This window comes from Ceratotherium simum, chromosome 5 (assembly GCF_057802395.1).
Source record: "Ceratotherium simum simum isolate JZ-2026a chromosome 5, ASM5780239v1, whole genome shotgun sequence".
In the NCBI taxonomy this organism is placed as follows: domain Eukaryota; kingdom Metazoa; phylum Chordata; class Mammalia; order Perissodactyla; family Rhinocerotidae; genus Ceratotherium; species Ceratotherium simum.
The window spans coordinates 55534372-55562320 of NC_141904.1; the positions used below are offsets into that span (position 1 = coordinate 55534372).

General features: G+C 43.5%; 2 protein-coding genes across 2 annotated transcripts in view; one reads left to right on the plus strand and one right to left on the minus strand.

Moving 5' to 3' along the window:
• Positions 1–27949, plus strand: part of CACNA2D3 (calcium voltage-gated channel auxiliary subunit alpha2delta 3) — an 838936-nt gene that overhangs the window by 706287 nt on the left and 104700 nt on the right. The window lies entirely within an intron of this gene.
• Positions 1712–27588, minus strand: LRTM1 (leucine rich repeat transmembrane protein 1). The gene is made up of 3 exons (XM_087431655.1): positions 27545–27588; positions 8246–8874; positions 1712–2160 (listed from the first exon to the last, which is right to left on the minus strand). The coding sequence occupies exons 1-3, from the start codon at positions 27586–27588 to the stop codon at positions 1745–1747; spliced, it is 1089 nt and encodes a 362-aa protein (XP_087287781.1). The 3' UTR covers positions 1712–1744.

Sequence of the window (27949 nt, forward strand, 5' to 3'; positions counted from 1 at the left end):
ACTGTTGGCCAAGGCTCTGGCCACATCAGACAGGGAGACAGTACTCCTCCGTGTGTGGACTTCCCATTCACATTCCAGGTTAGGGAAGGGACTACTGATTTAGGATTCAAACCACCTTTTACATACCCTAAAGGAGTGAATGTAGAGCCAGGACCCTGAATGGCAAATATGCTTTATCCTTTGAACCAACTCCAGTTGATTAGTTCTGGTTGCCTACAGTGCTGTCTTAAGAAGGCATCTGTGGTGCATCCGGGCTCAGCTGGGAGGAGTGCCGGGATTGATTAGCCATGTCTGTCAAGGCCTCTGGAGGGATAGCTTGCCCTATATTTGCCATTCTCTGCTTTTGACATGTCCTTAACTCTTCTATGTAAAATTGTTTTAAGACTAACAGGTATGAGATGGGGCATGATGAGAGAGAGCAGATAGATTCCCCTTTAAGAAAACCTCGCATGAGAAAATGCAAATTTACAAAATGCATAAATCTGGAGCCAATTATTGCCATTACAGAAAGATTCCATGAAAGGTTCCTTTAAATAGCGAGCTCCCCTACTGCATTAAAATGATGATTCAATTTACAAAAATTCACTTTGCATGCAACTCTTCAGGACCATGTCTGTGAAGTAAAGCAAGCCACACCTGATTTTTTTAAACCATGGCCTAAATAATGTTCAGGATGGCTGCTGCCACATATCTCAAGTCTCTTGATAATTCCCACTCTCTTCAGACTTCCTTCTTACTTCCTATCCCAGAGTGTTGAGTAGACAATCTGGGGGGGTGGTCCACAGCTGCTGGCTTCTGCCCTGCCACGGCTGCATTTCATTAGCGGGTAAACTGATTGCTCCGAGTATGTTTATGTGTGGGTGTGGTTGTACGAGTCTGTGCACTCTCTGCACTACGTATGTAGATACAGATACACACAAGCCATTATCTCGCTCTCAGCCCACCCTAAATTCATTCCTGCTGTGAGAGTTATAAATGGAAGGTTCCCATCGCCGGGTGGATATGGTTTTTTGGTAATATGTGCCCCGAATTCCGGCTCCCCATCCTCTTTGTGTTTGTTTATATGTTATTTACCCTCGCATCAGAAAACTTCCCCAGACCCTGGGCCTGAGTCCCATTATCCAGACATGGAACCCTCCTCTTCCTCTGTGGCCTAGAAAGCCCCAAATGGTTTTCTGATTTAGAAAATTAGATATAATCTGACTCTTGTGGCAAGCTATGAAATTCCCAACCAACAGACGCTCCCATTAAATATATAACATATACAAGCATCACTGAGCCAGCACGAACTTGAATTATAGAGGCATTCAGTGCCCCTCGGGTAAGAGCACCAGCTTCTTCCCAGGCGCTCAAAATTGGGCATTTTTCCAGTGGACCATAAAGCTCCCAGGAATGCTGACTGGCACCTGTGTTTGAATTTCTGTTGCTCTGTAAAAGCAACTTAATGCAGGGAAGAGTACCTGAAGGAGATGGTATCTTCCCTTTCTCTGTGTATGGCTTTCCCTCCCATAGAATAACTGTAATAACTTCTCAGGCACAGAGCACAAGTATCATCTCTATTTCTTCTATGGTATTTTAAAAATCTCAACATAAATTTCTTCCAGGAATATTTTTTTTTTACAGACACATCTTTTTTTTTTTCTTTTGGAAAAAGCAAAATGAGGCAGTAACAGTGAACACATCAGCCCTGCTCAGACACTTTCTTCTGTCCTAAAATGATTGTTGCTATTTGAGATGAAAGCTCTCAGGCTGGTGAGCTGTCAAACAGCTCTTTCCCTTCTATCTTCACAGGCTTATCTGTTTGAGCCAAGGGTCCCCCAGGGTATTTGGCTGTAATAGCTGCATAGGTGCAGCCGTAGATGGCAGCCGCCAACATCATGAGACACACGACCCCGCACACAATCCCAGTGATGATGACAGTGGCCATGGCGTGACGCAGATTGGCTGGCCTCGGCTTGGGTTTGAGCTCACACTCTGCGCTATGGCTCTCAGGAGGCCTCGGGATGGCCCGGTGGGCAGAACCTGGCTGCTGCACCATCGAGGACTCCCGATCTGGAGAAGGAAAAGGGCAAGGCTGGTACAGCTCGTGAGGGATTTTCAGGAGGTCCTTTCCTTTCCAGGTGTCTGGTGACGCACAGATGACACCATCCGTTATTCCCCCTTTAAAAAACAAAAGCAAAGAATGATAACAGAGTCTGATACAACTGAATTCCCAAAGCGTGCAAAAACCTAGGCAGATGGAATTTATAAAGCACCTTTTTTTTTCCTGGAGTCAAAGAACTTAACAACCATATTTTATGATTTCAGAATTTCTAAATTGGCTAAATGTTAAAAATGCCACATACTAAACTGGCAATTATGTATGACCAAGAATTCATTAGAAGCCAAGTCACCTTTACCTTATAAATGCTGAAAGAGAAACAAGGCAAGCTGACAGCAAGGGGCAGTGGAGTGGAGGCTGACCTGAGGGCACTGTTGCCGACAGCATTCCCGCCACTCACACCCCTGGCGATCCCCCCACACAAGAAATCTATTGTACCAAATTCCCATTGGAAATCTACAAAATAAAGAAAACAAATGTCTTTTGTTGTGATGTTATGTGTTAATTACAAAGACCTTATGTGTTTACCAACACTCTTCATCCCAAATGGGGAGGTCAGTGGTCTTTTGACTGTTTTGTGCATCTCAAGATGTGACAGTAATATTAGTTTAGTTCATGGAATTTAGTACAATAAATATGTCTCCTCGGGCCTTGAAACATTTAGTACTTTCAGTACCGAACTTTCCAACGGGTCATTAGACCCAGTTTCTATTCTCTGTGAGGTGATTGATTTCCTCAGGTATGTAGACTACTGCTGCTCAGGAGGGATTTTGGTGCCTAGTACTTCCTTCCTAGAAAGAGCACTGGGCTTACAGATTCCATTCCAGCCAGATTTGACCACTGATTTACTATTTGACCTCAGGCAAATAAACTTCTCTGACTAAATTTTTTGCCGTAAAAACATCATATTTGTGTCCGACTTGACGGTTTACAAAGCACTGTTAGATAAATCCTTATAACTCTGCTATAATGGGTAATTCTTGCCCAAGGTCACCCAGGTAAGTGGACAGATCAACACCCCAAACAGCCTTTCCCCTTGGTCCCAGTTTTTCCCATTACACTCTCTGCTTCTCTACTTCCTCCTCTCTGGAGCATCCTGAGGTCAGCAGAGTTAACACAATGACCCTCAGTAAAGCCTTTTGACTGGGCAGAACCCCACCCCCATGACCTGTGGCTCAGTTCCCTCTGGCTGCCATGAATTCCTCCTCCAGGATGGCTGTGAAGCCTAGCACCACTCTTAGCCAAGTTAGATTGGAGATTCTTTTAATACACTGTAGGTGAATTGTGAAATTATACCAGAAAGTCACATATGGGAGGTCGTCACTTCAGTGTTACTAGAAACTTCCCTTGTATAGCACTTCAGAGTTTTGAGAAGACCTTCACATCCATTCCATCGGTGCCTTCTAAGCCAAGTCCTATGTGGCCCTGTTAGTAGATGGTGCCATTTTGCAGTGCAAGGGTTATCATGGCCCACGTCACGTCAGGGTTGGTGGCTATGGCAAAATTCAACTCACACCTTTTTTGCTGCCACTGCTTGCATCTGATTCACCTACTGCCAGAGTCTCATGGGCCCCTCCTGGCTTCTTCAGTGATCCCGAGGCAAGAGCCCCAACTCTAAAGCAAAAAGGTAACAGAAGAATTTTCTCCTTTCCTGAACTGATGTGCAAGAGGCCAGAGGTGTGGGGTGGCTGCTCTGGATGAGCCAAAGGCACCGTCGGGCTCTGCCGTGATTAAGGATCTCTGCCTCATGGACCATTTCAGGCCTTTGCCTGGAAGTTGGATGTAAGGCAGAAGGCCAGAGAGACAGAAATGAAGCGTGGGGCTTTGAGAAGTAACAATATTAACCCAGCCAAAGAGCACTGAGACTGCCACGGGGGAAGAAATGCTGCCTGTCCTGGGACCAGCAATTCCATCAGCTGACTTTTACCTAGACTGGGTGGTTCACCCAATCACTCCAGGCTTAAGCACTGTCTTTCTCCAGTAAGCTTTCTGCTGTTCAATATTAGGGTAAGAGGGGTGTCCTCAGGACCCAGAACTGAGGAAATAACAAGCTGGAGCCTGGGGCATGGCTGGAAGGCAGGGGTCGTGGCCATCAAGAGCTCCATGACCGCCTTTGCAGCTACGTCCTCAGCCAGGATTCACCTCCCAGCCTTCAAACCACCATCTCTTTGGCCACAACTCTGGGAGGCAAATCTGCTGATGAGAGCTTGAGGGTCCCATTCCCTTCTAGATTCATGGAAGCTGACAATGCAAGAAGGTTCAGCTCGCCAAGCACTCATTATCCCCCATCTGGCCACTAGTAGCTTTTAACCACTGTCTTGGAAGAAATTGGATTCAAATTTTGAGTCTGACCATTACTTAGCTGTGCAACCCAAAGCAAGTTACTTGACGGTTCTTTGCCTCTGCTTGCTCACCTGGAAAGTGGGAAAGGAGGGTAATAATGAAATTCACCTCACAAGATTGCTCTGAGGACTCTGTTGGATAAAGTATGTCAAGTATTTAGCACAACACCTAGCCCAGAATAAATGTTTAATACAGTTATCTATTAGTTTAAAGATAATTTGTTACTTATGAAAGGAGAGAAAGGAATAGTAATTGCAAAGTCTATGTGCGTGTTTTATTGGAGGAGACATTATTAGGTATTCATCAAAGCATGTTTCTTGGCTCTTGGAGCCACAGGAAGATGAAATTTCCCCACCCTTTGTGGTCAGGTTGGGGCCTTGTGACTGAGTTCTGGCCAATGGAACCAATGGATGGCACTTCCAGGCCACAAAACTCCCTGCTTAATCCTCCATGCACTTTGTTCCCACTTGGTGGTGACCTTAGATACCACGTGGTAAAGTTGGCAACATCAAAAGGTGGAAGTCCCTGAATGACTGCATGGAACCTATCCCTAGTCCCAATTCCCTTGGACTCTAACATGAGTGAGCAGCAGATATTTATTGTGTGTACCGCTGAGATGGTTGTTGCATCAATGAGCCTGTCCTGAGGAATACCATTACTGTTTGTGTTCATTTATGTATCGTGTTTAAAAATAGGGTCTTGACCAATATCTGTTCCCTTATTTTGCCTTTATTCAATACATCACTAGTCAGATCATCTCCTACATTTGCATCTATTTGGGATTTTTTTCTAGTTATTTTGGGACACCCAGAGCTTGTTATCCCAAATCTATTTTACCTTCCTCCTGAGAAAGGCTGTTGTCCGTGCTGTGCTGGACAGGTCTGCCATGAGGGAGCATGTAACTGCGTTGTGGAATCTGAGGCCCAGAATAGGTCTCAGGAACTCCTTGGCTTAACACAGTCAGTTTCCACCTGGCGACACTGAGAGCTAGTGAGGGGCATTAATTTCCCCAAAGATCACCAGTGAGGTTATGGCAGAGCAGAGGGAGCTGTATCCTATTCCATGTTGCTTCTAGTGTCCTGGACCTGGGAACTATTTTTTTTTGTCAAGAAATGTTCTTCTTTGATAAAAACTATCTTTCTGTGATGGTTTGACTTACGCTTACCATTTAGTCCAGGACACAATAGCTAAAGCTACTTCACCTCTAGATATAAACAGTTTTATTTGCAACCTCCTACAAGAAAGATTTTGCCACATTGTATGGCCCGTATTGTAAGTCAACTTGAAGATTAGCTAGTTAATGATAAGCTATTTGCTATTATATTGTTAAGGGATTCTTAATTCAATTTTGAATATTTGAACTCATATTGTGCTCTAGCCTGCTTCCTTCTGTGTAACTGCTGCAACCATCGGACTCTATTGCTTCCCTACTTCATGTCTGTAGCTGTGATATCTTCCTGAGTTATAGGCACAAACATATATCCAGCAACTCGTTGGTGGATAGGTAATGGGCATCTCAAACTTGACATGCGCCAAATTGAACTCTCAATTTACCACCCTCACACACACTCACCTACTCCCTCTATTCCCCAGTCTGCCCTTTATCAGCTACTGGCATTACCGTTTATCTGATTTCTCCTGCAGGACAAAGAAAAATTGCATTTCCCATAATTACTCTCTTCTCTTCATCTCTCACTCCAACCTATTAGCAGCGTCTATCAATTTAATATTCCAAATATCTCCCAAAGTTGATCACTTCTCACCACCCTGCTTTGGGCCACCATCGTCCCTTCCCTGGAAGACTAAAATCACTTTCTCCCTCATCCTCCCACTTCTTCTTTTGCAGCCTTTCGTCTGCTCCCCTTAGAGTCACCAGAGTGACCTTTAAAAATGTAATCAGATCATATTGCTCCCCTGACTAAGATTCTTTAAGAGATTTCCATCTCACCTAAAATAAAATCCAAACATCTCAGCCTGCTCTGCACGGTCCTACATGACCCGGCCCCTGAGGCCGTGTGTTGCATTATCTTGTCTCTCTCACTCCCTTCTGTTCTAGCCACTCTTTTGTCCCTCAGTCAAGCCAAGCTACTCCCCTTTCAGGCCCTTTGCACTTGCTGTCATTTCCCGCAATGGTCTCACGGCTCATTCCTCCTCATTGTTCAGGTTCTGCTCACCCATGTCACCTCCTTGGGGAGGCCTTCCCTGTCCTTCCCATCTAAACTGGAATCCCATCTCATCACTCTCTCTCCCCTCACCCTGCCTCATTGTTTCCCTAGCACTAACTGCTCTCTGAATATGGATATTTGTTAGCCATTTGACATCTCTTTCTGCTGTCAGAATGTAACCTCCATGATGGTAGAGATTTTCGTGTTCACTGACCTTTTCTCAGTGCCTAGAAAAGTGCCTGGCACATAAGCACTTAAGTATAGGAATGAATGAATGAATGAATGATGCTTGAAAGTTAGGAGGAAAGAAGCGCTGTGATGTAGAGGAAAGAATATAGGGTCAAGACCCAGAAGCTATTCATTCTCTCCTCATCTGTGCTTCTCCTTTGTGATTTTGGGCAAGTCACTGAACCTCTCTGGGCCTTCCTACTGATAACAGGCTAGTATTGAGTTTGAAGGTATTGGCAAACTTTTCTATACAGAGTCAGATAGTAAATATTTTAAGCTTTGCCATGCAGTCTCTGTCACAGCTATTCAACTTCACCCTTATAGTGCAAAGCAGCCACAGACAATACATAATAAATGGTCATGAATGTGTTCCAATAAAACTTTATTTGGCAAAACAGGAGGTGGGCTGGATTTGACCCTCCAGCTGTAGTTTGCTGACCCCTGGGTGATTTCCAGAGCCCCTTGTCTTTAATATTGTAGGATATCTTGTTTTACTTTTAACATCTGGTTAAAGAAATAGTAACTTTAGGGTAGGGACCTTGAGGGCATTATGCTAAGCGAAGTAAGTCAGATAGAGAAAGCCAAAGACTATATGATTTCGCTCATATGTGGAAGATAAACAATAACCATAAACAAACACATAGATATGGAGAACAGATTGGTGGTTACCACAGGGGAAGGGGCGTTGAGGGGAAAGCGAAAGGGGTAAAGGTGCCCATTTGCATGGTGACAGATGGCAACTAGACTTTTGGTGGTGAACATGATGCAGCCTGTACAGAAGTTGAAATATAATGCTGTACACTTGAAATTTATATAATGCTGTAAACCACTGGGACCTCAATAAAAGAAAGAAAGAAGGGAAGGGAAGGGAGGGAAAGAAAGAAAGTAAGTAATTTTAGAGAGAGGGCCCTATTGCGTACAATTTCAATAACAGTGGTATTTGCTGAAGCAGAGGAGATAAACTTAGGGAAGATTTATAGCTGTCAAATGGGTACAAGCAGATAAAGAGGGAAAAAGTCCCAATGAGAGATATATGCCGCCAGTTGATCACACTTGAAAATTAGAATTTGGTGCAACTTTATAGAGTTGAGCGATTATTCAGGCGGCCATTGAATTTCGCTCTCTTAAGGACCTACGGTTCCCAGATAAAGAATTTAATGTTGTTGTTAATCAAAAAGTGGAAAGTTATCTCCATGAATCATATTTGTAGATGAATTTACCTGAATTTAAACACCCTCTAATGACTCACTTGTCCCATTTACCATACCGTGAAATGCCATCAATGTGAAAAAACTTACACCAGCCCCTTGCACACTCTCCTCAACGTTCCTTCTAATGCAGAGAACAGGTGAGGTTTGTTCTAGGCTGGTAACACACAGCCAGGGGTTTCCAAATAGACGTTACTGACCTTTATAGATAAATTTCTCCAGCCAGAGTTTAAGGCCCAGCAAGCGGCAATTGCATTGCCAGAGGTTGTCCTTGAGAAGTAAAAGCCTCACACTGGGCATGGATTCTAGGAGCACTCGATCAAGCTGCTGAAGCTGGTTTTGTTGAACTGCAAATACGCTTAGGTTCTCCCAAGGCTTGCCCAGGGATGTGGGAAGGTGGCTTATGTTGTTTGATGACAAATCGAGCTCCCTCAGCTGTGGGAGGGAATGGAAAAACCTGCTTTCCAGGGAATGCAGGGAGTTCTGGGTTAGATTTAAGACCTGCAAGTGCTGAAGTCCATTGAATGCTCCGGGGGCCAGATTTGAAAGGGAATTGTTGCACAAGTTCAAGGTCGTGAGCTGTGGCACTGACCTAAATGCAAAAGCAGGAAGCTGGTGTATCTGGTTATCTTGTAAGTGCAGCGCTTGAGTCTGAGGAGGCAAATCAGAAGGGATTTCAGCCAGCCCCTGCTGGCTGCAGTCTACAGAATTTGAAGATGAGTGACAGCGGCACTTCTCTGGGCAGCCGCATACCGCCTGGAGCAGGATAATCACACTTGAAAGCAGGAGCAGTTCACCTACAACAAGCAGAAAGAAATTGGGATAGGAACTAGTTTGTCAGTGGTGCCAGCATTTGTTCCCCTTTGAATTCACAGGTATTGTGATTCTGAGCTAACCCCTTCCACAGCCTGAAAGAGAGGTTCTATGATTTACCATCTGTAGTAGCGTCAAGCTGGACTGGGTACATCCCCAGTGTCAATAACTGTTGCAAACTCTGTGCTAAGAAGCCTTGGGAAAGATACTCTCAGTAGCTCAGTACTCAGAAGACGGAAGACTTAAGGATATCAAATAGAAGGGTGAAAAAATCTTTTTGGGGGCACATGCTCTATGTAGGTCGCAATGGAATTATTTAGGGCCAGAAGCATAGTGTGATAAGGAGTTCAGATATTCACATTTCTGAAAAGTACGCTCCAGATCAGCACTGTCCAATAGAGCTTTCTCTGGTGATGGAAATGTTCTATTTCTGCTGTCCAATATGGTAGCCATTAGCTACATGTGGCTACTGAGCTCTGAAATGTGACTATTGCAGCCAAGAAACTGAATTTTTATTTGCATTTAATTTTAATTAATTTAAATGTAAATAGCCGCGTGCTGCTAGTGGGTACCATATTGGATAGGGTGAGTCTAAATCATTCCTCTATGTTGATGTCCATCTTTGCAGGTGTAATAATTCCATGAATGACGATTGTTCCCCCTTTTGTTCAGGAGCTTTTAAAAATACAGAAAAGCATTAAGAATAATATAATAAACATCCATGTTCCTGTCACACAGTTCTGTCAATCATTCATGGGTTGTCATATTTCTTTCATCTCTTTTCTCTTTTAACTCAAAGAAAGTGCATTACTGACACAATTGAACTTCCTTTAATTAGCACCCATGTGACGATTTTCAATATGAACCCCCTTCTCCTCCACCATTACTGATGTATCCTGCTAGGCCTTTTAAAAACAATACTTAATAACAAGAACAATAGCAAATAACCATACAGCATGTGTTTTGAGCCAGGCACCAATCTAACTGCTTTATCTATATTAATTAATTTAATCTGCACAACCTTGTAAAACTAGTTCTGTTATTATCTCCATTTTGAAGGTGAGGAAACTGAGGTGCAGAGAAGCTAAATCACTTGCCCAAGGTCACACAGATAGTAAGTTGGAGAGTCATGATTTGAACCCAGGCAGTCTGCTTCCAGAGTCTGACAGGGTTCTTACCTGCTGTGCTTTACTGCCTGTCACATACTTTTACACACACACACACACACACACACACACACAAAATACTGTTTTGTAGAGTGGTTTTTTAAAACCTACAGAAATATAATCATCAGCCTGTTTAATTCTGCAATTTAGTCTATTCACTCAAAACTGATCTATCCATATTGATATAGAGAGAGCTAATTCATTCCTTTTAACTGCTGCAGAGTAGTCCACAGTGAGACCACACCAAATTTAATATTTAGCCACTCCCTTACTCATGAGCATTTGAGTTGTAGTTTCTCTTCATTACAAATGATGCTCCAAAGAGCATCCTTGCACAGAGCTCCTTGGCCATGAGGAAAAGTGGAAGAGGGTCTCTAGAATCAACAGGAGCCTCCTTGAAGGTTGAAGGAGGATGCTGGGTGTACAGTTTCTTAGCTACTACTAGATCATTCTCCAGAGTAGCTCTATCACTCCCTTCTTTTTTCCTGAGACTTGAATTTCTAAATATGGCAAACATCTGTCCAGGACATTTTGTTAAATTGGTAGAGGAATTCACAAGGCCACACAATGATATTTAAAACTCAAGACAGTTATCTATCTACTCATAAGAAAAGCTCCTGAAAGAGGCTTTGTTTGTTTTTGGCCTTAACTAGGGAAATATTCAGTGTGGTTGTTAAATGCACTGGAGCCTGTTCCTCTTTGTCCCTTGAATTCTCTCCTGATGTGAACAGGGCTTCAGGGCGATGGGGAAGATGTTCGAAGAGCCTTCTGAAGATTCTGCTCAGCTTAGTTTAGCTCAGGGGATGCAGAGCATCACAGTCCCCTTCCCTCTCCCAAAATATACAAGAGCAAAATGCTTATTTTCCTTTTTCTAATTTTGCAAAAAAAAATAAATGATTCTTTTCAAAGCCAAAATGTCTTCCCATCAGAGATGAGTCGACACCGTGCACTTTAGCTGTGGGTCTCAAGCATTAATTAGTCGCAGGAAATCAAATCTTAACCCAGAGAAAATTTTCCACAGAATCCACTAATCTATTAATGAAAGGCTTGTCTCTCTGAGATTGTAGCCAGTCTGTCTTGCTTTCATCCCACTCCACCCCCCTCCAAAGGGGATGATATATGAACTCCTACTTGAAGCACAGGGTATTCTATGAAATGGCCCATGACATGCCAACTTTTTCTCAGGAAAAAAGATCATGGCTGGGACATCTGTCCCTGCCCCTTTCCTCTGACTCAACATGGCACAAAGATAAATCCTCCCATCAGAGACATTTTTTGCATCTGTTTGGTCTTTTGAGAAGGACAACTTGAAAATAGGTTTCCCACAGACACCTTTTTGAGGGGATCCCATTCCTCTCTTAGAGAACTTTTCTAAGGTGCAAGGGGATTAATCATGGCTCACCTTTCATGACTGAGTCTCCACAGGCTTCCTCGTTAAACTCGTAGCCCACCTTTATTAATTTGCAGATCAATAAACTGCAGGCATGGCCAACTCGGAGTCCAGCTTTTCATTCACTTTTTCTGAATCCTGCTTGTGCTTTTCTTCAATGCAGAAAACAGTTGTGGCTTTTAGGAGACCACTTATTTAAACAGTCCTTCCCCGAGCTCCATCTGTCTGGGATTGTTTTCCATAAGAGGATCTTTTGATTTTGCCCCCTCTTCTTTCTTAAAGTGTCGGCTTCCCCGAGATCATCCCTGCCTTTCCCATTCAGACGACCAGCCGCAGAAAGAATGTTTGTCAAACCCTGGTGAACAGCTGTAGCATTCAAACATGACCCCGATAGCTCAGGCTTTTTGATTATTTAATCTGCTTGAAGTCCAGGGCACCAAAATAAAACTGCCTTCTTAATCCGATGGTGGTTTCTGAATTCTGTTGACTTATTAACCATACTATGTCAACCCTTGTCGGGTTGGGGGCTGCTCGCCGTGGATCCTCGGTCTGGGGGTCTAGCAACAGAGCCAGCGGAGTGTGTAATATGAGGACAAATTGGCCTGCTGGAGGCTGACACGGTTTCCACAGTGCACTTGTTTGGTCATCGAGGGCTTATTCAGCCAACATCCGTGGGGATTAGCTGTGTTGACAGGGTCTCGATGCCCTGAAATTCATAGCCATGGTTTCCTTTAGTGGACAACACGCTCTCTTCTCCCTGGTGCCACAAATACTTCTCAGCTGCTGCTTGGCTTGCTCCCCACTTCTCCCTCCCAGCCCACCCCCCCTCGTAGAATTGACCTTTCGGTTCGTGTGACTTTGGAAATACTTCTCAATCTTTCATCATTTCCCTGATGCTGAGGTTCTGGCCCTGTCCTCATTTTTCACATATAAAACAATAAAGCCACCCCTGTGAGCATCAGACATCACTGAACTGTGACTGTTCTCTAATTGAAGCTGCTGGGAACTTTCCCACCAGGGACTGGAACGTTTCTTTGAATGTGCAAATCCCCTGCCGTTTGCTGAGGTAGAGTTTCAATGCCTAAAGCCCCTTGAACACACCAAAGTGTTCCGCATGCCCACGGTGACTATGCATAAAGGTAAAAACCACGCTTTTCATGAGGCAGCGTGAAGTGGAATCCCTGTTCCCGTGCAGTATACTAGAGCAGTTGAGTGTGGGATTTGGAATAAGATGGGTCTGGATCTGAATTCAGCTTCCCTATTCACCAGCTTGACGTCTCTGGGCAAGCAACTTGCCAAATGGGGCCTCATGTCCTCATCTCCAACATGGGGATAACGGTGGTCCTTGCTTCACAAGATTGTTCCCAGGATTAAATAAAGCAATGCATGTCAAGGCCCAGAGTGCCTTAAGAAATGTTCACAATTACCATGAGAATGCCTTCCAGGACTTCTATGCTGCTAGCCTTCAAAAGACAACCTTGACTCGACAGGCAGGAGGGAGGTCCTAACAAAAGACCAGGAGGCCTGGCCCCTCATGCCATGTGATGTACCAAAGGAAGAGGCCCCTTGTGAATGAAGTTGAAAAATCAGGTTGTGATTATCCTTAATGGCCTGCTCTTTGGGATCCCTTTCCTCCTTGGGCCACGCCCCTTCCAGTCTCACAGAACCCAGTATACTCATCCTGCCCCCTTCCTGAAAAATCTGCTTTACTCAGCCTGCCATCTTTTGTCCTTCTCTCCAACATTCTTTGAGCATCGGAGATACAATGGGGAAAAGTCAGGTGTAGGTGATGAAGAGACATTTAAGTCTTAATAAGAGCCAAATGGTTTCTTCCTTCCTACCTCTCTCCCTTCCCGCCTTCCTACTGCCTATTTTCAGGTGCACAGAATTTAATAAGAATCATTCCTTGATGCGACATGACCATCAATTGCCCATATGTAGCATTCAGTCATTAATGCATCATAATATAACAAACACCTGTGAACCTAACAGGCACTCTAAGAACTAGCAAGTTACCAATAACTTCTGTCAACCTGTGTGCCTCTGTCTTTCCCAGGGGTCAGCAAACGTTTTTTTGTAAAGGGCCGGATAGTAAACATTTTAGATGTTGAGGGCCGTACAGTTTCTGTCGCAACTACTCAACTTTGATGATGCAGTGCGGAGCCAGCCGTAGACAATCCGTACACAAATGGGCGTGCTTGTGCTCCAGTAAAACTTTATTTACAGAAATAGGTGGAGGACTGGAGCAGTCCACAGGCCAGTTTCCAAACCCTGTTCTATCCCATTCTCTAGCCACTGCTGTCAACTCCCACCACCCAGCCGGACATATCCAGCACCCTGTCTCCTCATCTATAAAATGAGAGGGCTGGGGAGGGGAATCTTTAAGGCCCTCTCATGTCTAAAACCTTGTCGTTCTGGTCAGAACATTTGAGTGGGCTTGAAAGCCTCTGTACTCACAGACTTTAGGAGGGCTTGGACGGAAAAGGAATTTGAGTGTCTCTTACAGCAGAGCTGTTCAGCTGTATCCTGCAGGGCCCAAGTCTCATGGACTCAGAGGCCTGAAAGAGATGAATCCATTGACAGCACAGCTGGGTGTAGGAGGCCAGGACATCTGCAGGGAAACTGCAGGCAGTCAGAGACAGCTGCAGTGAAAACCAGGCTGTGGGCTAAGTGAGGAGGCACACTTTCCTGCTGCTTACACCCTAAGGATGCGTGGTCTTGGGAAATCCTCAGAATCTCTCTGAGCCTCAGCTTCCTCATCTGTAGAATGCAGATAATACCTACCTCATAGGATATGGGAAGGATCAAGTGATATGTTAAGTGCACAGCTTAACATTGGAGAGCCAATGATCAAAAGTGGCATCTCCTATTAGCAGTGTGTATTCTTGGATCTCAGAGTCTGGACTGGCTGCTCCCACCTAAACTGTGCACACCTGGGAACATGCAGAGAACACCCCACAGCTGGTGGGTTCCTGGGAGCAGGGGCTTACTGGCCAAAGGGGTTCCTTGGTTCTATTTTACTCCTGCTGACTCTAACGCATGATTAAAAGATGGGCAGTGCACACTTGGAGTGGAAGGCTGCGGGACGTTGAAGGACTTTGGATGCGGAGGCTGATTGATTTATTCCATCTGACCTCAGCCCAGAGAACAAAGGGAGGGTCTGTGATCTGCATGCTAATGCCTGCAGCGCCTTCTCTACCTCTCTCCCTTGGTGAGCCAGATCCAGAAGTGGCAAGACAACTGTGCGTGCAAGAGTAACAGAGGAGAGATGGCAAATGTCAGGTCAGGCCAGGCCACTCCCTAGAGGGGAGGACTCCACGGTGAGGTGCTCCTGGTTCCAAGACCTAGTCCAGAGCCCAGTTACCTACACGGAACTTGCTTCAGACGCTCCCTTGGGGTAATATTGTGGTTGCCAGCACACTCAGATTTCAAGAATTTCTTAGCTTCTATATATTTCATACATGTATATATCTTCCTATATGCTTTTGCCCATTTTAAGTCAGAATGTTTCCTATGATAAATTGGTCTATTTAACATTTCACCTTCCTCCAAAAAAAAGAAGTCAATAATTATTAACTCTTAAAATTGATGATATCTTGAAATCTGGTGAATATGTAATAGCTGTTTCTCTCAGGTAATATTATACAGCTATTTTAAAAGAATAAATTAGAGCTAAATATTCCCACTTGGGAGGATATTCATAATAGTTAGATTAAACAAAGCAATTTGAATAGGAATGCATATTGTGTAATCCTATCTATGTTGCCAAAAACAAAAAAAGGGCCCAGCCCCATGGCCTAGTGGTTAAGTTCGGCTCGCAACCCTGTGGCAGCCCAGGTTCAGTTCCCGGGCACAGACCTACTCCACTCGTTGGTGGCCATGCTGTGGCAGTGACCCACATACAAAATAGAGGAAGATTGGCATGGATGTTAGCTCAGGGCAAATCTTCCTCAAGCAAAAAGAGGAAGATTGGCAACAGCTGTTAGCTCCAGGCGACTCTTCCTCAGCAAAATAAAAAATGTCAAAGGTGGAGGGATTAACCATAAGGATGTGCATTTGTTTGTCTGAAGATAGATTAAGTGAAGAAGGACAGAGACCAAACTGTTAATACTGATTACCCAGGGGGTGGGGATAATTTAAGAAAAACAGAGGAAAATTAACTTTTTCTGTTTATACCTCTCCATATTCAACTTGCTACAACAAACGCGTCACATCTGTAATTTTAAAAATACAAAAGAGGAGCTGACTTTTGTTAAGTAGCAAGTAGAGGTGCATTTCCTTTACTAGAATATTTGAGATGGCTTGCCCTCTGTGACTAGCTGAGTTATATGTGTAAAAATAGCATCCCTAGAGTTCACTTCCTCTCACTCCATGAGGATTAGCCCCAAAAGTGACATCTGTCTTTCTCTGCCAAGTGATCTCCACGTGACCAAACCTTATCATGCATAGGAGCATTTCTCCCCATTTTAATGTATGCTTTGGTAAAATCACGGCAAAGTGCTCCCCCATCCCCATCAGTGGGCCCCCATCCAGAGCAGGTGCTGCGGTGATCTGACGCGGGGGAGGCAGCCAGGCCAAGTGACAGCTGCAGCCCAGGATAGCATGGAGGAGGCCGTTGGCACCACAGATCCACCCAGAAATTTCATTTGGTTATGGAGGAAATTTAGCGTTTGGAAAATAATTTCCCTAGGGTTGTGGATAACCAAATGGCACCCAGGTATAGAATTTTTGCAGAGCTACTTAAAATACCTCATTATTATTTCCTTCCTTCCTTCCTTCCTTCCTTCCTTCTTGTTTCTTTCTTTTTTCCTTTGATCCTATAAAACATATAGCAAAAGAACTAGGAATATATTTTAAAAGGGCTATCATATCATTTATTTAGTGCTTACAATGGGCCAGATTTTGCTAAGGATTTGTATTAGTTAAATACAGATCTTTAATGTAATGTAACTGCTGTAACAAATAAACCTACAGATCTCAGTGGCGTAACACAACAACGACTTATTTATTGCTCTTATCACAGTCTAGTTTGGGTTGACAGGAGGCTGGGCTCCATGTAGTCATGCAGAGACCCAGGCTCCTTCCATCTTGTTACTATACCCTCCTCTTAGTTCTCAGAGCCCTCTGCATCAGTTGGCTGATGGTGGAAGAAGATGAGAATCGGGCATGGGCCAGGCCTAGAAATGCTACGTATCACTGTGCTTACTCTCCATTGGACAGAATGAAATCACATGACCATATCTAACAGCAAGGGAAGCTAGGAAGTGTAGTCTTGCTGTGTGCCTTGGAAGAAGAGGAGTCATAGATGTTGGAGAGTATTAGCAGTCTCGCCTCCACACTTTATTTGCATTATTTCACTTAAAGGTGACAACAACTCACTAGTCTATAAGCTTAAGATGGTTTCTTTTATTTCCTCCCATAGTTTCTACAATACCATGTAGTAGGTTCATTAAACAAATGGTAATGTTGAATGAATGACAAAACTGAGGCACAGAAAAATTAAGTACCTTGCCCAAGGTCTCCAGCATATTTATTACAGACACATGGATTGTGAGTACCCGTGGTAGGTAAAATATTCAGGGAACCTATAGTTTTATATATTTTATGTCTTAAGGTCTTTTTTAATGCAGTCCATTCTTTTTGACATTAAGCTACAAATTTAATTATCTGAAAGCTCTAATTCAGAAGAACACAGTTTCCTTTTGAGCCGTTCATTGGAGAATCAAGGCTGCCATATGGTTTCTCTAGTGAGAAGGTGGGAAAGATATCTGCACCTCTTCCTCCTTTCTTGCCTTTTTGATAAGGTAAAAATTCAGGTTCAAGGGATACCTAGGGTCGTTCAATTTACTTCATATGACTATCTGTAAAGTTTATCTGGCCTCGAAATATCTGATAAAATTAGTGGAATAGTGGATTTGAAATAAAATTAGTGGAGTAGTGGATATGATATATGTGCCTCCAACCTCCCTAAAGCTAAGGAAGATAGTGGCCAAAAAGTATGAGACTGCTTTTCAGCATCCACTTGTCCATGGAGCCCAGGTCTGAATTAGGCACTCTGGAAACTAGAAAAGACATAGCATGCTGGCTCTTGGCCTTCAAAGAACTTACCTGTTTGTAAGGTGTTATTTAGCAATCCTTATTTATTGTATCAGAGTCAGTGCTGATCATCTCATCACCTTGAAACTGCTACCCATGAGAACACTGCACATGACTTCATTGGACATTGACACTGACCAGCTCTCTGGGAACCAAGTCTCAGAAGTCCTTTGGCTGGTAGCAGAGGCAAACCTGGATGCATTTTTTTTCTTTTTTTTTGGTCCATTCATTCTGCACTGTCAAGGTTAGAGGAAGTACAGAGTTCCCATTGCAATGTCTTTCCAACCTCAGCCTTCCAGCACTTGGTTTGCCTTCATACAGGATGTATGCGAAGATAAAGGTGCATTTCAGATAAGTATGATTAAAGGTAATTAGTGAGCTCATGTGGCTGTTGGAATAAACATAGACAGATGCTGGTTGATATAAAGCTAATGAAAGAAACAAAAGAATCAAGAAACATGGCAGCTGAAAGAGCCTGGCCAAGGCCTCAAACTGACACGTTGTTTTACTTAGATCTTTTGATTGGCTACTTTGGTCCCTGCCGCAAGAATATAAATTGGAATCAAATTCATGTTCATGTTTGATTGTTTACTCATGTTACACATAAAATGAGTGTTTTGTGCAGTTCTTCTTGGTGAATTTTTCTTTGCTTTGTACTTTAGTTATAACATGATAGTCCAGTTTCTGGAATAGATGACAGTGTGTTTTGCATATTTTCAGGTTATAGCTTAGTGTATGTATATTGTGATGCAATAATGAATCTGTGTTTTACCTTTCTTTCTTTAAGGTTTGGTCTATGTTAGCTCTTTGATACGTGTAGCTTGAAAATATTCTGGAAAACACAATTGTCTCAGGCAGGACTTACATTGTAACCAGTAATTACAGATCCCCACTTTTTGTTATTTAAGCCTTCATCTGGCCAACCATTTCATTTTAGTCCTCATGAAAAGCATGAAATTCAGAGTAAAACCGTCTAGGTTCAAATGCAGCCTCCAACATTTACAGGCTGTGTGACCTTGAATAAGTTATTTGACCTCTCTGATCTTCAATTTCATCCTGTGTACAAAGGAACCTAACTGGCAGATTTGCAGGGAAGGTTAAATAATATTTTTATGTAAGAATCTTAGCAACAAATGCCTTTGCACATAGCAATATACATTAGCTAGTATCTTCACTATTATTGTGTCTGTATGACATGTATCAACTAGGCACTTAGGCTGTATCTACTTGCACTAATATGCTTAGAACAAAAACAAATGTGTTAGATGCAACGGAGCATTTTGCATGTGTGACAGAGTTCACCATCTTTTTGGATTATAAACCATGCGTGTGTATGTGTATTTGCCTAAAATCAGTTGCAATCTAAGTGAATTTGTGCTCTACATATCTCTTCTTGTCCTCAAAATCCACACACAAAAGCAAGTTGGCTGTTGGTGTCATGTGACTGTAACATTCACATGGGACTTTTGTCAGCAAAATAAAGGTCTACGTTGACTTTACTGCAGCTTCTACCCAGGTTCATAATGGGCAACTTCCCATTCTGGTGCAGTAGTTATGTTCTCATCCCTTCATTTAATCCAAGAAGCCCATATAGAGCCACCTACTATGTGCCTGTGCTGTGCTTTTTAAAGGTTTACCTATCGATAAGCTTTCCTCTAGTCGGTTCGTTGTTGAGAGGAGGCCCTGTTCGCCATCCTTGTGTAATTAGAGAAAGCATGTAGTCATCTCCCCAGGGCTGTTTAGCTTTCATCATGAAGCATGACTATCAGAGTTTCAAGGTTGATAGGAGTGGAAACATTTGTGTTCAACAAGCAGGCTCCTTCATGTGTTGTCAACATTTCATTTGTAATTCTAATGAGGGCCAGCAAGAAGAAAATAAACTCAGTGTACTGCTCTCCCCTGCTACAGCTGATGTTTATAAGTTTCTATCCATGGCCCCGAGTTGCTCTTACCACGAAGGCATTTGGAAATGCAGCTGTGTGCTGCTGCTCTGTGTGATAAAGAGCTAAGATGGTTAAATCTACTGAGACGTTCCTGAGAATGGGCAATGGAGGGGTTTACTTCTCAGAGACTGGCTTTGCTCTACTTACTGGTGCTTTAAATTTCTCCTGAAGGTGAAAACACTCTTATATAAAAATAGGATATATTAGAGGGACTCTCATTCTTGACCCCTACCTCATCTCATCTCCTCTGAAAGTCTGCTATAGAGTTCGTTGTGTATTCTTTCTTTATTAAGGAGGCATCTTTTGAGTGCTCCTTATCTGTTAAGCTCTGTGTTGGAGGATATTATGGGCATGAAAATAAGACACAGCAAAATAAATGGACCCACAATCCAAATGGCCCCTACAGTCTAGCAAGGAGACAGCTACACAAATATTGGAAAAAATATAGCCATGAGAAGTGCTAGGAAGAGGAGGTACATGGTGCTATAAGAGAATAGTCAGGAAATCTGACTTGGGAGGATGGTGTGGCCATCCGTATGGATGTTATAACTAGGCTACAATCTGAAGGATGGGCTAGAATTTACTGCAGAGAAGGGAAGGGATGAGGGCCTTCCAGGTAGATATGACGTGGAAGGCTGAGAGGCCAGAGAGATGGCACAGTGCCCTAGGAGCTACTGGGAGGCTAGTGTGGCCACAGCACAGAGGATGAAGGGAGACCTCCAGTGAGCACATGCTGGAGAAGAGGTGAAGATGCTGGTTGTTGAGCATCCCACCTCTGTCTTCCACTATAACTGTATTATTAGTATTGAAAAGCTCTGTCTCACACACACCACCCTCTGCAAAAATGCTGCTGCCTGGTGTTGGGGACAGGCTTAGAGCCCTGCAGTGTGCCCCTTGTAATGTACTTTGGGAGGTGTCGTTGCTTCACAGGCAGTGTCCTTTGGCAGCTCCACCATCTCACCATAACTAGAGAGATGCATCTTGCTGTGCTCCATACGCTTCTTGGAGGGGGAAGAGAGGATTGCAATTTTGCAAGCGTTATGAAATCTCAGTACACGTTTATCAAATCCTGAGCTTTTACTTATGGTTTGTGGTTGTGGGCAAATCCATTCCACACATGCCTGAGAGGCAGCAGAATGGAGTTGCCATCCTCCCTACACAGGTACGTGAGTGCAGTGTAGTTGAAGAGCCAGGCCTACTCTAGGAGGCTGCATTGGTGGAACAGAATTTTCCCTCCTGAGTGTTCATATATATGTTAGTGCGGATGCAATACCTAGCAGACCAGGGGTGGCAAATAAGTGCTTTCGTGCTACAGTTACCTACTCTGTGGGGCCAGGTGGCCCCAGCCAGCAGCCTTGTGGAGCCCAACATAGCCTCAGAATCCTTTCCAGCCCAGTGCTCGAGGCAGACCACAGCAGACAACGGGTGGCATCATGCTTACATAATCCTAGTTGCTGTTCCTGAAGTAGATCCTTGCCATTTGCAAATTTGATTAAGTCTGGAATACAAAGCCAAGGGCCATTTTGCTGAGGGGAGCATTTGAATCATGCCCTAGGAAGCTACTGATCAAACCCACCTGCTCCCTAACTTCTACATCTTGATGTAAACTTGGTATTTTCTCCTTGTCCTCCTGAACACGGTAATTTTTCTACAGTGGTAAAAATAAGTTAATTCTTTATTTTTAAAAATGGTCTTCAGAAATCAGAAACAAAATTTTAGGACATGTTAAAGAGGGAGTTAAGTTGTGGTCTGTGCATTTGCACAGGAAACCCACAGTTTGCACTAGAAATATGATTCCAGTAAAGTCGGGGATGGCACAGGCATTTTGCGTTTCTCAGTTTGGGCAGGTGGGTGATCCCCAGGTAGGGCTCCCTGTGATGCCAAGGGTTTGCTGGGAGTGGCAGGTCAGCCTCAAGCCTCCACTGGGTTATCTCACTGAGGCTTTCCCAGCAGAGCATGCCCACTGGCTTAAGGAACGGAAATGCCCGGTCCAGAAGTCAGTCTGAAAGGGTAACGAATGTTGGGCAGCAAACTGGGACCAAGAGAAAACTGTGAATCTAGTTCTCCATTTTTTTCTCCACACTTCCATCACATGTGGGGTTACAGGGGGCTGTTAATTAACAGTTTATTCTTTGTTTATTTCCTCCTCTGTCTAGAAATCCAATTGCTCTTCTGACACAGTAAGTCCCTAAATTCTCAGGGCTGAATCCAAACATCTAAAACTCATAGAACACTCAGCAAGAGAGAGGTGCTTTACCTAGAGAAAATCATGTGACTCCTCCACTATTCTAGGAATGGAACTATTATTTTCTACATCTGACTGAAGAAAAAACTGATTCTCAGTGAGGTTAAGTCACTTGCCCGTGATCACAGAGTATAAGTAGTAGAGCTGGGACTTGAACCCACATCTGCCTGACTTCAAAGCCATTTAGCGATTACGTCCTTTTATTCCATGTTATTCTTCCCAGCCTCTTCCCCTTCATCAGGGGAAAAGCAGAGGAAGGGCCCTAAAAGAAACTTAGCTGAGACAAAACAGACTTGGTAGAAATAATCCACCCACCCTTACTCAGGAAGACGTCTGCCCTTGTAGGTCTCCATTGCCCAGTGCTTCTCGCGCCCAAGGGCCACCAAGAGAAGAGAACGTGCTGTCCGTCTGCTACTGAGTGGGGAAAGTGTTGAGGGGCCAGAGATGAGGAAAGCAGGCACTTTGTGCATAGAGTTAGCACTAATCTGGTCCATCTCCAGAACGGCACTATCAGTCAGATCTCAGACATATTTGTAATGGCTGCTCCCCTGTTCAGAAGCTGCCCCCGAACACCCACCCTCTCTTCCTAGTTGGGCAGGAAGAAGAGAACACTCTTTGATCTGTAGACTGGTGGCTGGAGAAGGGTGGCATTTCGTGGACCTGCTCCTGCTCCTCTGGCCGGGCAAGTGTTTGGACAGCCCCACTAATGAAGCCCCTTGGCCACGCTTGCTTTAGAACATTCAGACTCAAGACAGCATACCCCGGAAGAAAGTAGAAGTGGAATGGCCACTCCCTTCACACTGAGAAATTCTAGGTCATGATACAGAGGAGAGGATGCCAGGACTCAGATCTGAGCAGGTAAGCAGCTCAAAAAGAGGGCAGAAGATGGAGAAGATGGAGCTGAACTGCCAGCCCTCCCACTGGGCAGCTGGACTTCTGTGGTCTGGCAAGAAGCACACACTCACCACGTTGGTTTTCAGGCTCCCTCACAGCTCCACTGCACCCCCCACCTCATCCCTGCCCCCAATAAAAGGTGTTGGCCTGGAAACAGATCAGCTAACTTTTGAGATATGTCCAAAGTTTAAAAAATAAGACAGGTGGCTCTTGGGAGACTGCAACTGTTTTCTGCTTATCTTCCTTCAGAAGGGAAGGTTTTTGAGTGAAGTAATTCTGAATGGGGAATGTATGTCTTTTAAAAATATGTTCGGTTTCCCTGTAGTATAGTATACTTTGATGTATTAAAATATAGCTCGCCCCACTCAAATTACTGCCTCAGTGCCTAATGCTATAAAATTAAACTATTCCTTGCTGATATTTTATTAAGCTCCACCAGCATTTCAGACATAGACATCTCACAGAGCTTCGGGCCATATGTTTTATATACTGTCAGAGTGAACTCTGACTTCAGTCCGTAAAGCCCCCTTCCCCCCTGTCTTTATATAGTGCTGCATTTTCAAAAACTTTGCTATGGGCTACTCCCAAATTGTGGACTGTTGGAAGTAAATGTCTCTGGTCGTGTGGGTGTGAATGCCTAAAAAGACCAAAAAAAAGTTGTTTTATGAAAAGTCTTATTTCCTGGACATCACTTTTGCATTTATTCTGTGCTTGATACTAATTTTTTTTTCACCATTTTGGTGGGGGGGCTTTTGGTGGAGTGGAATTTTTCTGAAACTATGCAAAAAAGGATGTTTATGCACAATGAGTTCACCTTTCTAGCAGGGAGCCAAAGGTTTCTGTATGTTTGCATTTTGAGAAATAAATGGATATAGCCATAAATGCCGATCCTCTTAACAAGACTAACTTTGTCATTTAATAAGGGAGATTATTTCATAGATTTAAAACCAGTTAACACATTTAAAACTTGATAAGACAAGACAATCCTGGTATGTTTCCTGTTCTCCCGTGATTAAAGCAAATCGAACTCTGGACTAGGGGAGGTTTTCCATGGTACGAGTAATGCTGTGAATGTTTCTCCTGGTAATGCAATTAGGAAATATTGGCCCCAGTTAATGTAACTTAAACAAAACATGTTGTCCTCGTCAAACTTGTTCAAGTTGTTAAACAGGCAAAGCCTTGTCCAAAAAGTTAAAAAACAGGGGCATATAGTGTTTCCATGGAAACTCTGTTAAAATACTGATTTGTGGATATGATCATAATCAGCCCCATAATCTAATATGACTGAATTAAATGAAAAAGAATCTCAGTTATGAAGTAAGCCCCCTGTGTAAGAGTATTCTTACACATGCAGAAAACATATGGTTTCTGACGGACACTATTTTCAAACTACTTATTGGCCAAGGATGGAGCTTTAAGACTTCGGTTTTGTCTGTTGGCTTTTTCCTCCTCCATTCATTGTTCATCATCTTTATAATGCTGGGATTATGTGGGTGAGCAGTAAATAAAGTCTTGATGACATTTGGATTTTTCAATATGTATCATTGCTCCCCACACAACACCCCATATTGTTTTCATTGTCTTTTGTGACGAGAGAAGATAACCCATAATATTTAACGGTTTGTGGGACGTTACAAAATTAAGTTTTATTAAGGTAATAATTTCTTCCTGCTAATGGGATCTTGGTAGAATTCTAACTATGCGGTTTCACATAGATGCCTTTGACCTCTGGAGGAAAGGGTACTAAGCCAAGAGCTGGGGTGAGTGTCCCTAGAACCCTGTGCAGAGGCTTCAAGGACATGTACTGGCCTTCCCGCCGCACGGTTCTGCAGCTCAGTTTGCACCTGTCTGGGCTGTAGTAAAAATGGAAATTGCTCACCATGGGATAAACTTTAGCCTGGTGGAATGGCAAAGACAGCTGTCTTTCAGCAAACCTACTTGATTTATTTGGAAATCATTCCACCCAGAAAAGATCACGGTGGTATTCGTGGGATCAGTTTCCTCCTCTCAAAAATATATGTCCTTAGTCCTGTACGAATTTCAAATAGGGTTTACCATGTGATTGTTAGCAAGAGCCTGGCAATCATTTGTACCCTAGCCATGGCATCTCAGAGCATCTGTAGAAAGAATTCTGTGACGCGAGAATGCACCCCTGCACAGGTGTGTCTGCACATCTCAGACCACCACAGTCCCTGAACGTGTGGGGCATGGGTCCTGAAGGTCACAGAGTGTCTGAGGCTCACCTTCTAGACAGAGACGTGCTAAGTAGAGTCAGACAAAGCTCAAAGACCCTGACCCAAGGAGTAGGGACTGACTGCTCCCTAAGTTCTCCCATCCACCTCCCCGAGTGGCTGTGCCTTCCCGATGTGCACACCTTCTTATGTGGGCACAAAGAGGAAAAAACAATGAGAGAAATAGGGTCAGGCTTGAGTCTGGTGCCAGGAGCTTAAGTCTGCTGATTACTTGCTCCCTTTAACACTTTACTTTTTATTTCTAATTAACTTGGTTTTATAGCAAAGTAATATATGAACATACTTTTAAAACATTAAATACTACTAAGAAAAGCTTACAAAGAAAAAAGCCAGGCCCCTGACCCACCACTCCCCCTCCACTCCCAAACCCTAGTCCCACTTCCTAGAGGCAACAGCTTCCACCTCTCTTAGCATCTCGATTTCTCATTAGCAAGTTGAGATTACTGGGTTTTATTCAATTTCAGACCTTACTTATTTACTCCTTTAGTAGATGGGCTTTTTACACCAGCCCTTCTTGCCCTCACCCTATTCTACCAACACAGCTGTATTCCTATTTCATAGTTTTTGATTAATTAGATAGTGATTATATTATTAGAAGGATCTATCTATGTTCCCTACTGTGTTAAATAGTGTGCTATTGTGTGTTTCTTTTTATGGTATTTTTCCCTTGGACTAAGAAATCCTCGTGTCCTTTTATTTGCTTAGTTTTCCTTCTGCCCATCACTATTTTTTCCCCTCGTGTTTCATCAGATATCTCAAATGCTTATTATTACTATTTACTAGATATTCAGTGTTTCTGCCTATGTCATCACTCTTTGGAGAGACCTCACTCCCTGCATCCTGTCATCCTTTTCCAGGCTGGACAATTGCTCTCCAGGCCTGCAGGGCAGCTGGGATCCTAAGACTCCTCTCACCATTTTCCTCTGTCACATCCCTCTTTCTCTTAGACCCATATCTTCCTTTTCCTGACTTAACACCTCATTTTGCACACAAACCTTCTCCAGTGGTTTTCTAAGAAAGGGAGGTAAAGTTTCTTCAGTCCTTGTAGCTCTTAAAAATGCCTTACTTCTACTCCTACATATGATAATCATTTGGCTGGGATAGAATTCTCGACTGGAAAGCATTTTCCCTCGGATTTGTGAAGGCATTGCTCCATTTTCTTTTGAATCCCAGTGTTATTGTTAAAAAGTCTGATGCCATTCTAATTCCAGGTTCTTTGATGTGACCAGATTTGCCCAAGCTCCATCGCAGAAGCTTTCAGAATGTACTCTCTATCTCTAGTGTTCTGAAATTCCTTGATACTGTGGGTCCTCCTCATTTATCGTGCTGGGCGTTTTGCAAGCTCTTTTGATTTAGAAATGCGTATCCTTCAGTCCTAGGAAATTTTCTTATATTATTTGTCCAAGTCTTTTTGTTTAATTTTTCAGAAGATTTTCTTCTTCCAACTTGTTTCTACCCTTAAATTTATTTGTTTATTTTGACTCTATTCTTTTGAATTTCCAAAAGTTCTTTTTTACAGCAACTTGTTTTTGTTCCAAGGACACAATACCTTCTTTGATCTCTCTGAATATAGTGACTATGTTTTTTTCTTGCTGTCTGTGCTGTTAACTATAACTCATTAATTTCTTGTTAGTTTTTGTCCTTCTTTTTAATGTTGAAGGCTCTCCACAAATATGTGTGGCCTTAGTTCTTATTAAGAGTGAGGCACTAAAATGCTGATTGAAAATTTCCCCACAAATGGGCTTTGCTGTTAAGTGAATCAACGGTGACCCAGCCAGTTTGGCGGGAGGGAGTGGGTAAAATGTTAATAACTCTAAGGCTTGCTTGGGGGAATATAAGCCTGGTTGTCAGCATCTGGGAGCTGACCAGTGGAAGGGAGACTGGGGAATCTCATCAGAGAGCGTGTAAGTTTTCGTTTTCCCAGTTCAGCCCCTCACCCCTACCTCATCTGGACATTAGCATTTTTCAGGGATATATAAGATGATATTTGTGTCATGTAGAGCAGAATATATCTGTTGGTAACTGCTAGTCTGTGCCCTCCAGCCTATCCATGGCAGTGATTAGAATTACCAGGGGATCTAGCTCTCTAAGCATTATTCCTTAGCTCCTTGGCCTTGAAAGTGGCCAGGTGGGGCCAGTTGTTCCGTCTCCAGATGCTTTCTCTTTCTTGACCATGCTCTCCTATACCCAGTCCAGGCATGTATCTCTTTCTCCCAGGAGCTTATGAACCTCAGCAGAGCATGGACAATGTCTTACAGGTGTACAGTGATAGAGAACAGAGTCTCTGAAAAGGTCTAGAGTCTACTCTATCCTCTCCCACTTATTAGCACTGTGACCTGGTGCAAGTTACTTAATATCACCAATCTTTAGTGTCACTAACTCTTAGCCTAGCCCAGTGGAGTCTCCAGTTTGTCCAGTTCAGTTGCTCCCTCCTCCACAAGTGTGGGTGTGAAATGCTTCCCTATCACTACTCTATTAGATGTCTAGAGCCACTCTCCCCTTTTCTCAAGATTATAGGTGTCCTGGTGCATTATGTGGATGTGGGGAGCCACACAGGGACCAGGAGGCATTTGAAGCATATAGAGAACTTACTCTCTCTGGGCAGTCACTGGACAATGCAGCAAAGCTGGAGGAGTGCCAGGATGCTGTTAAAGTGGTAGGTGGTCCTCCTCGTTAGAATGAAGGAGGGACCTGACTCACTGTTCCAGCTCCTTCTCCTCACAGAGGTCCTTCACCACTCCCATTCACCCAGCTGTTTCCAAACAGCAGGAAAATTTGTACCCCGTCTCATTGTTGCATTCCTTTGATTCAAAGTGCCATGAATAGAAGTAGGAGCTTCTAAACAAATAAAAAACAATATGCACTGATGAACATGTACTGAAAGCCTCTGAGTTCTTTAGACTTCACCTCAGGGTCTGAGCCTCAACTGTCATTTCTCCCATGATGCCCTGGACTTGGTTGGGCACCCTCTTTTACACTCCCATATCATCCTGTACATGTCTTTTAAAGCAGCCACAGTGGTCACTGGTGGTGTAACATCTGTGTACGTTAAGAGATTTTAAGCCTTGAGAACACATGGGCTGTACCGGTCGTATCCTTCACTGT

Coding starts and splice junctions, on each gene's coding strand:
- LRTM1 (XM_087431655.1), bottom strand. CDS start 27,588: ATGGGAGTGGTGAAGGACCTCTGTGAGGAGAAGGAGCTGGAACA. Junction 8,875..27,544: donor GAGGAGAAGGAGCTGGAACA/GTGAGTCAGGTC, acceptor CTGACAAACTAG/TTCCTATCCCAATTTCTTTC. Junction 2,161..8,245: donor GGAGAAATTTATCTATAAAG/GTCAGTAACGTC, acceptor TGTTTTTTAAAG/GGGGAATAACGGATGGTGTC.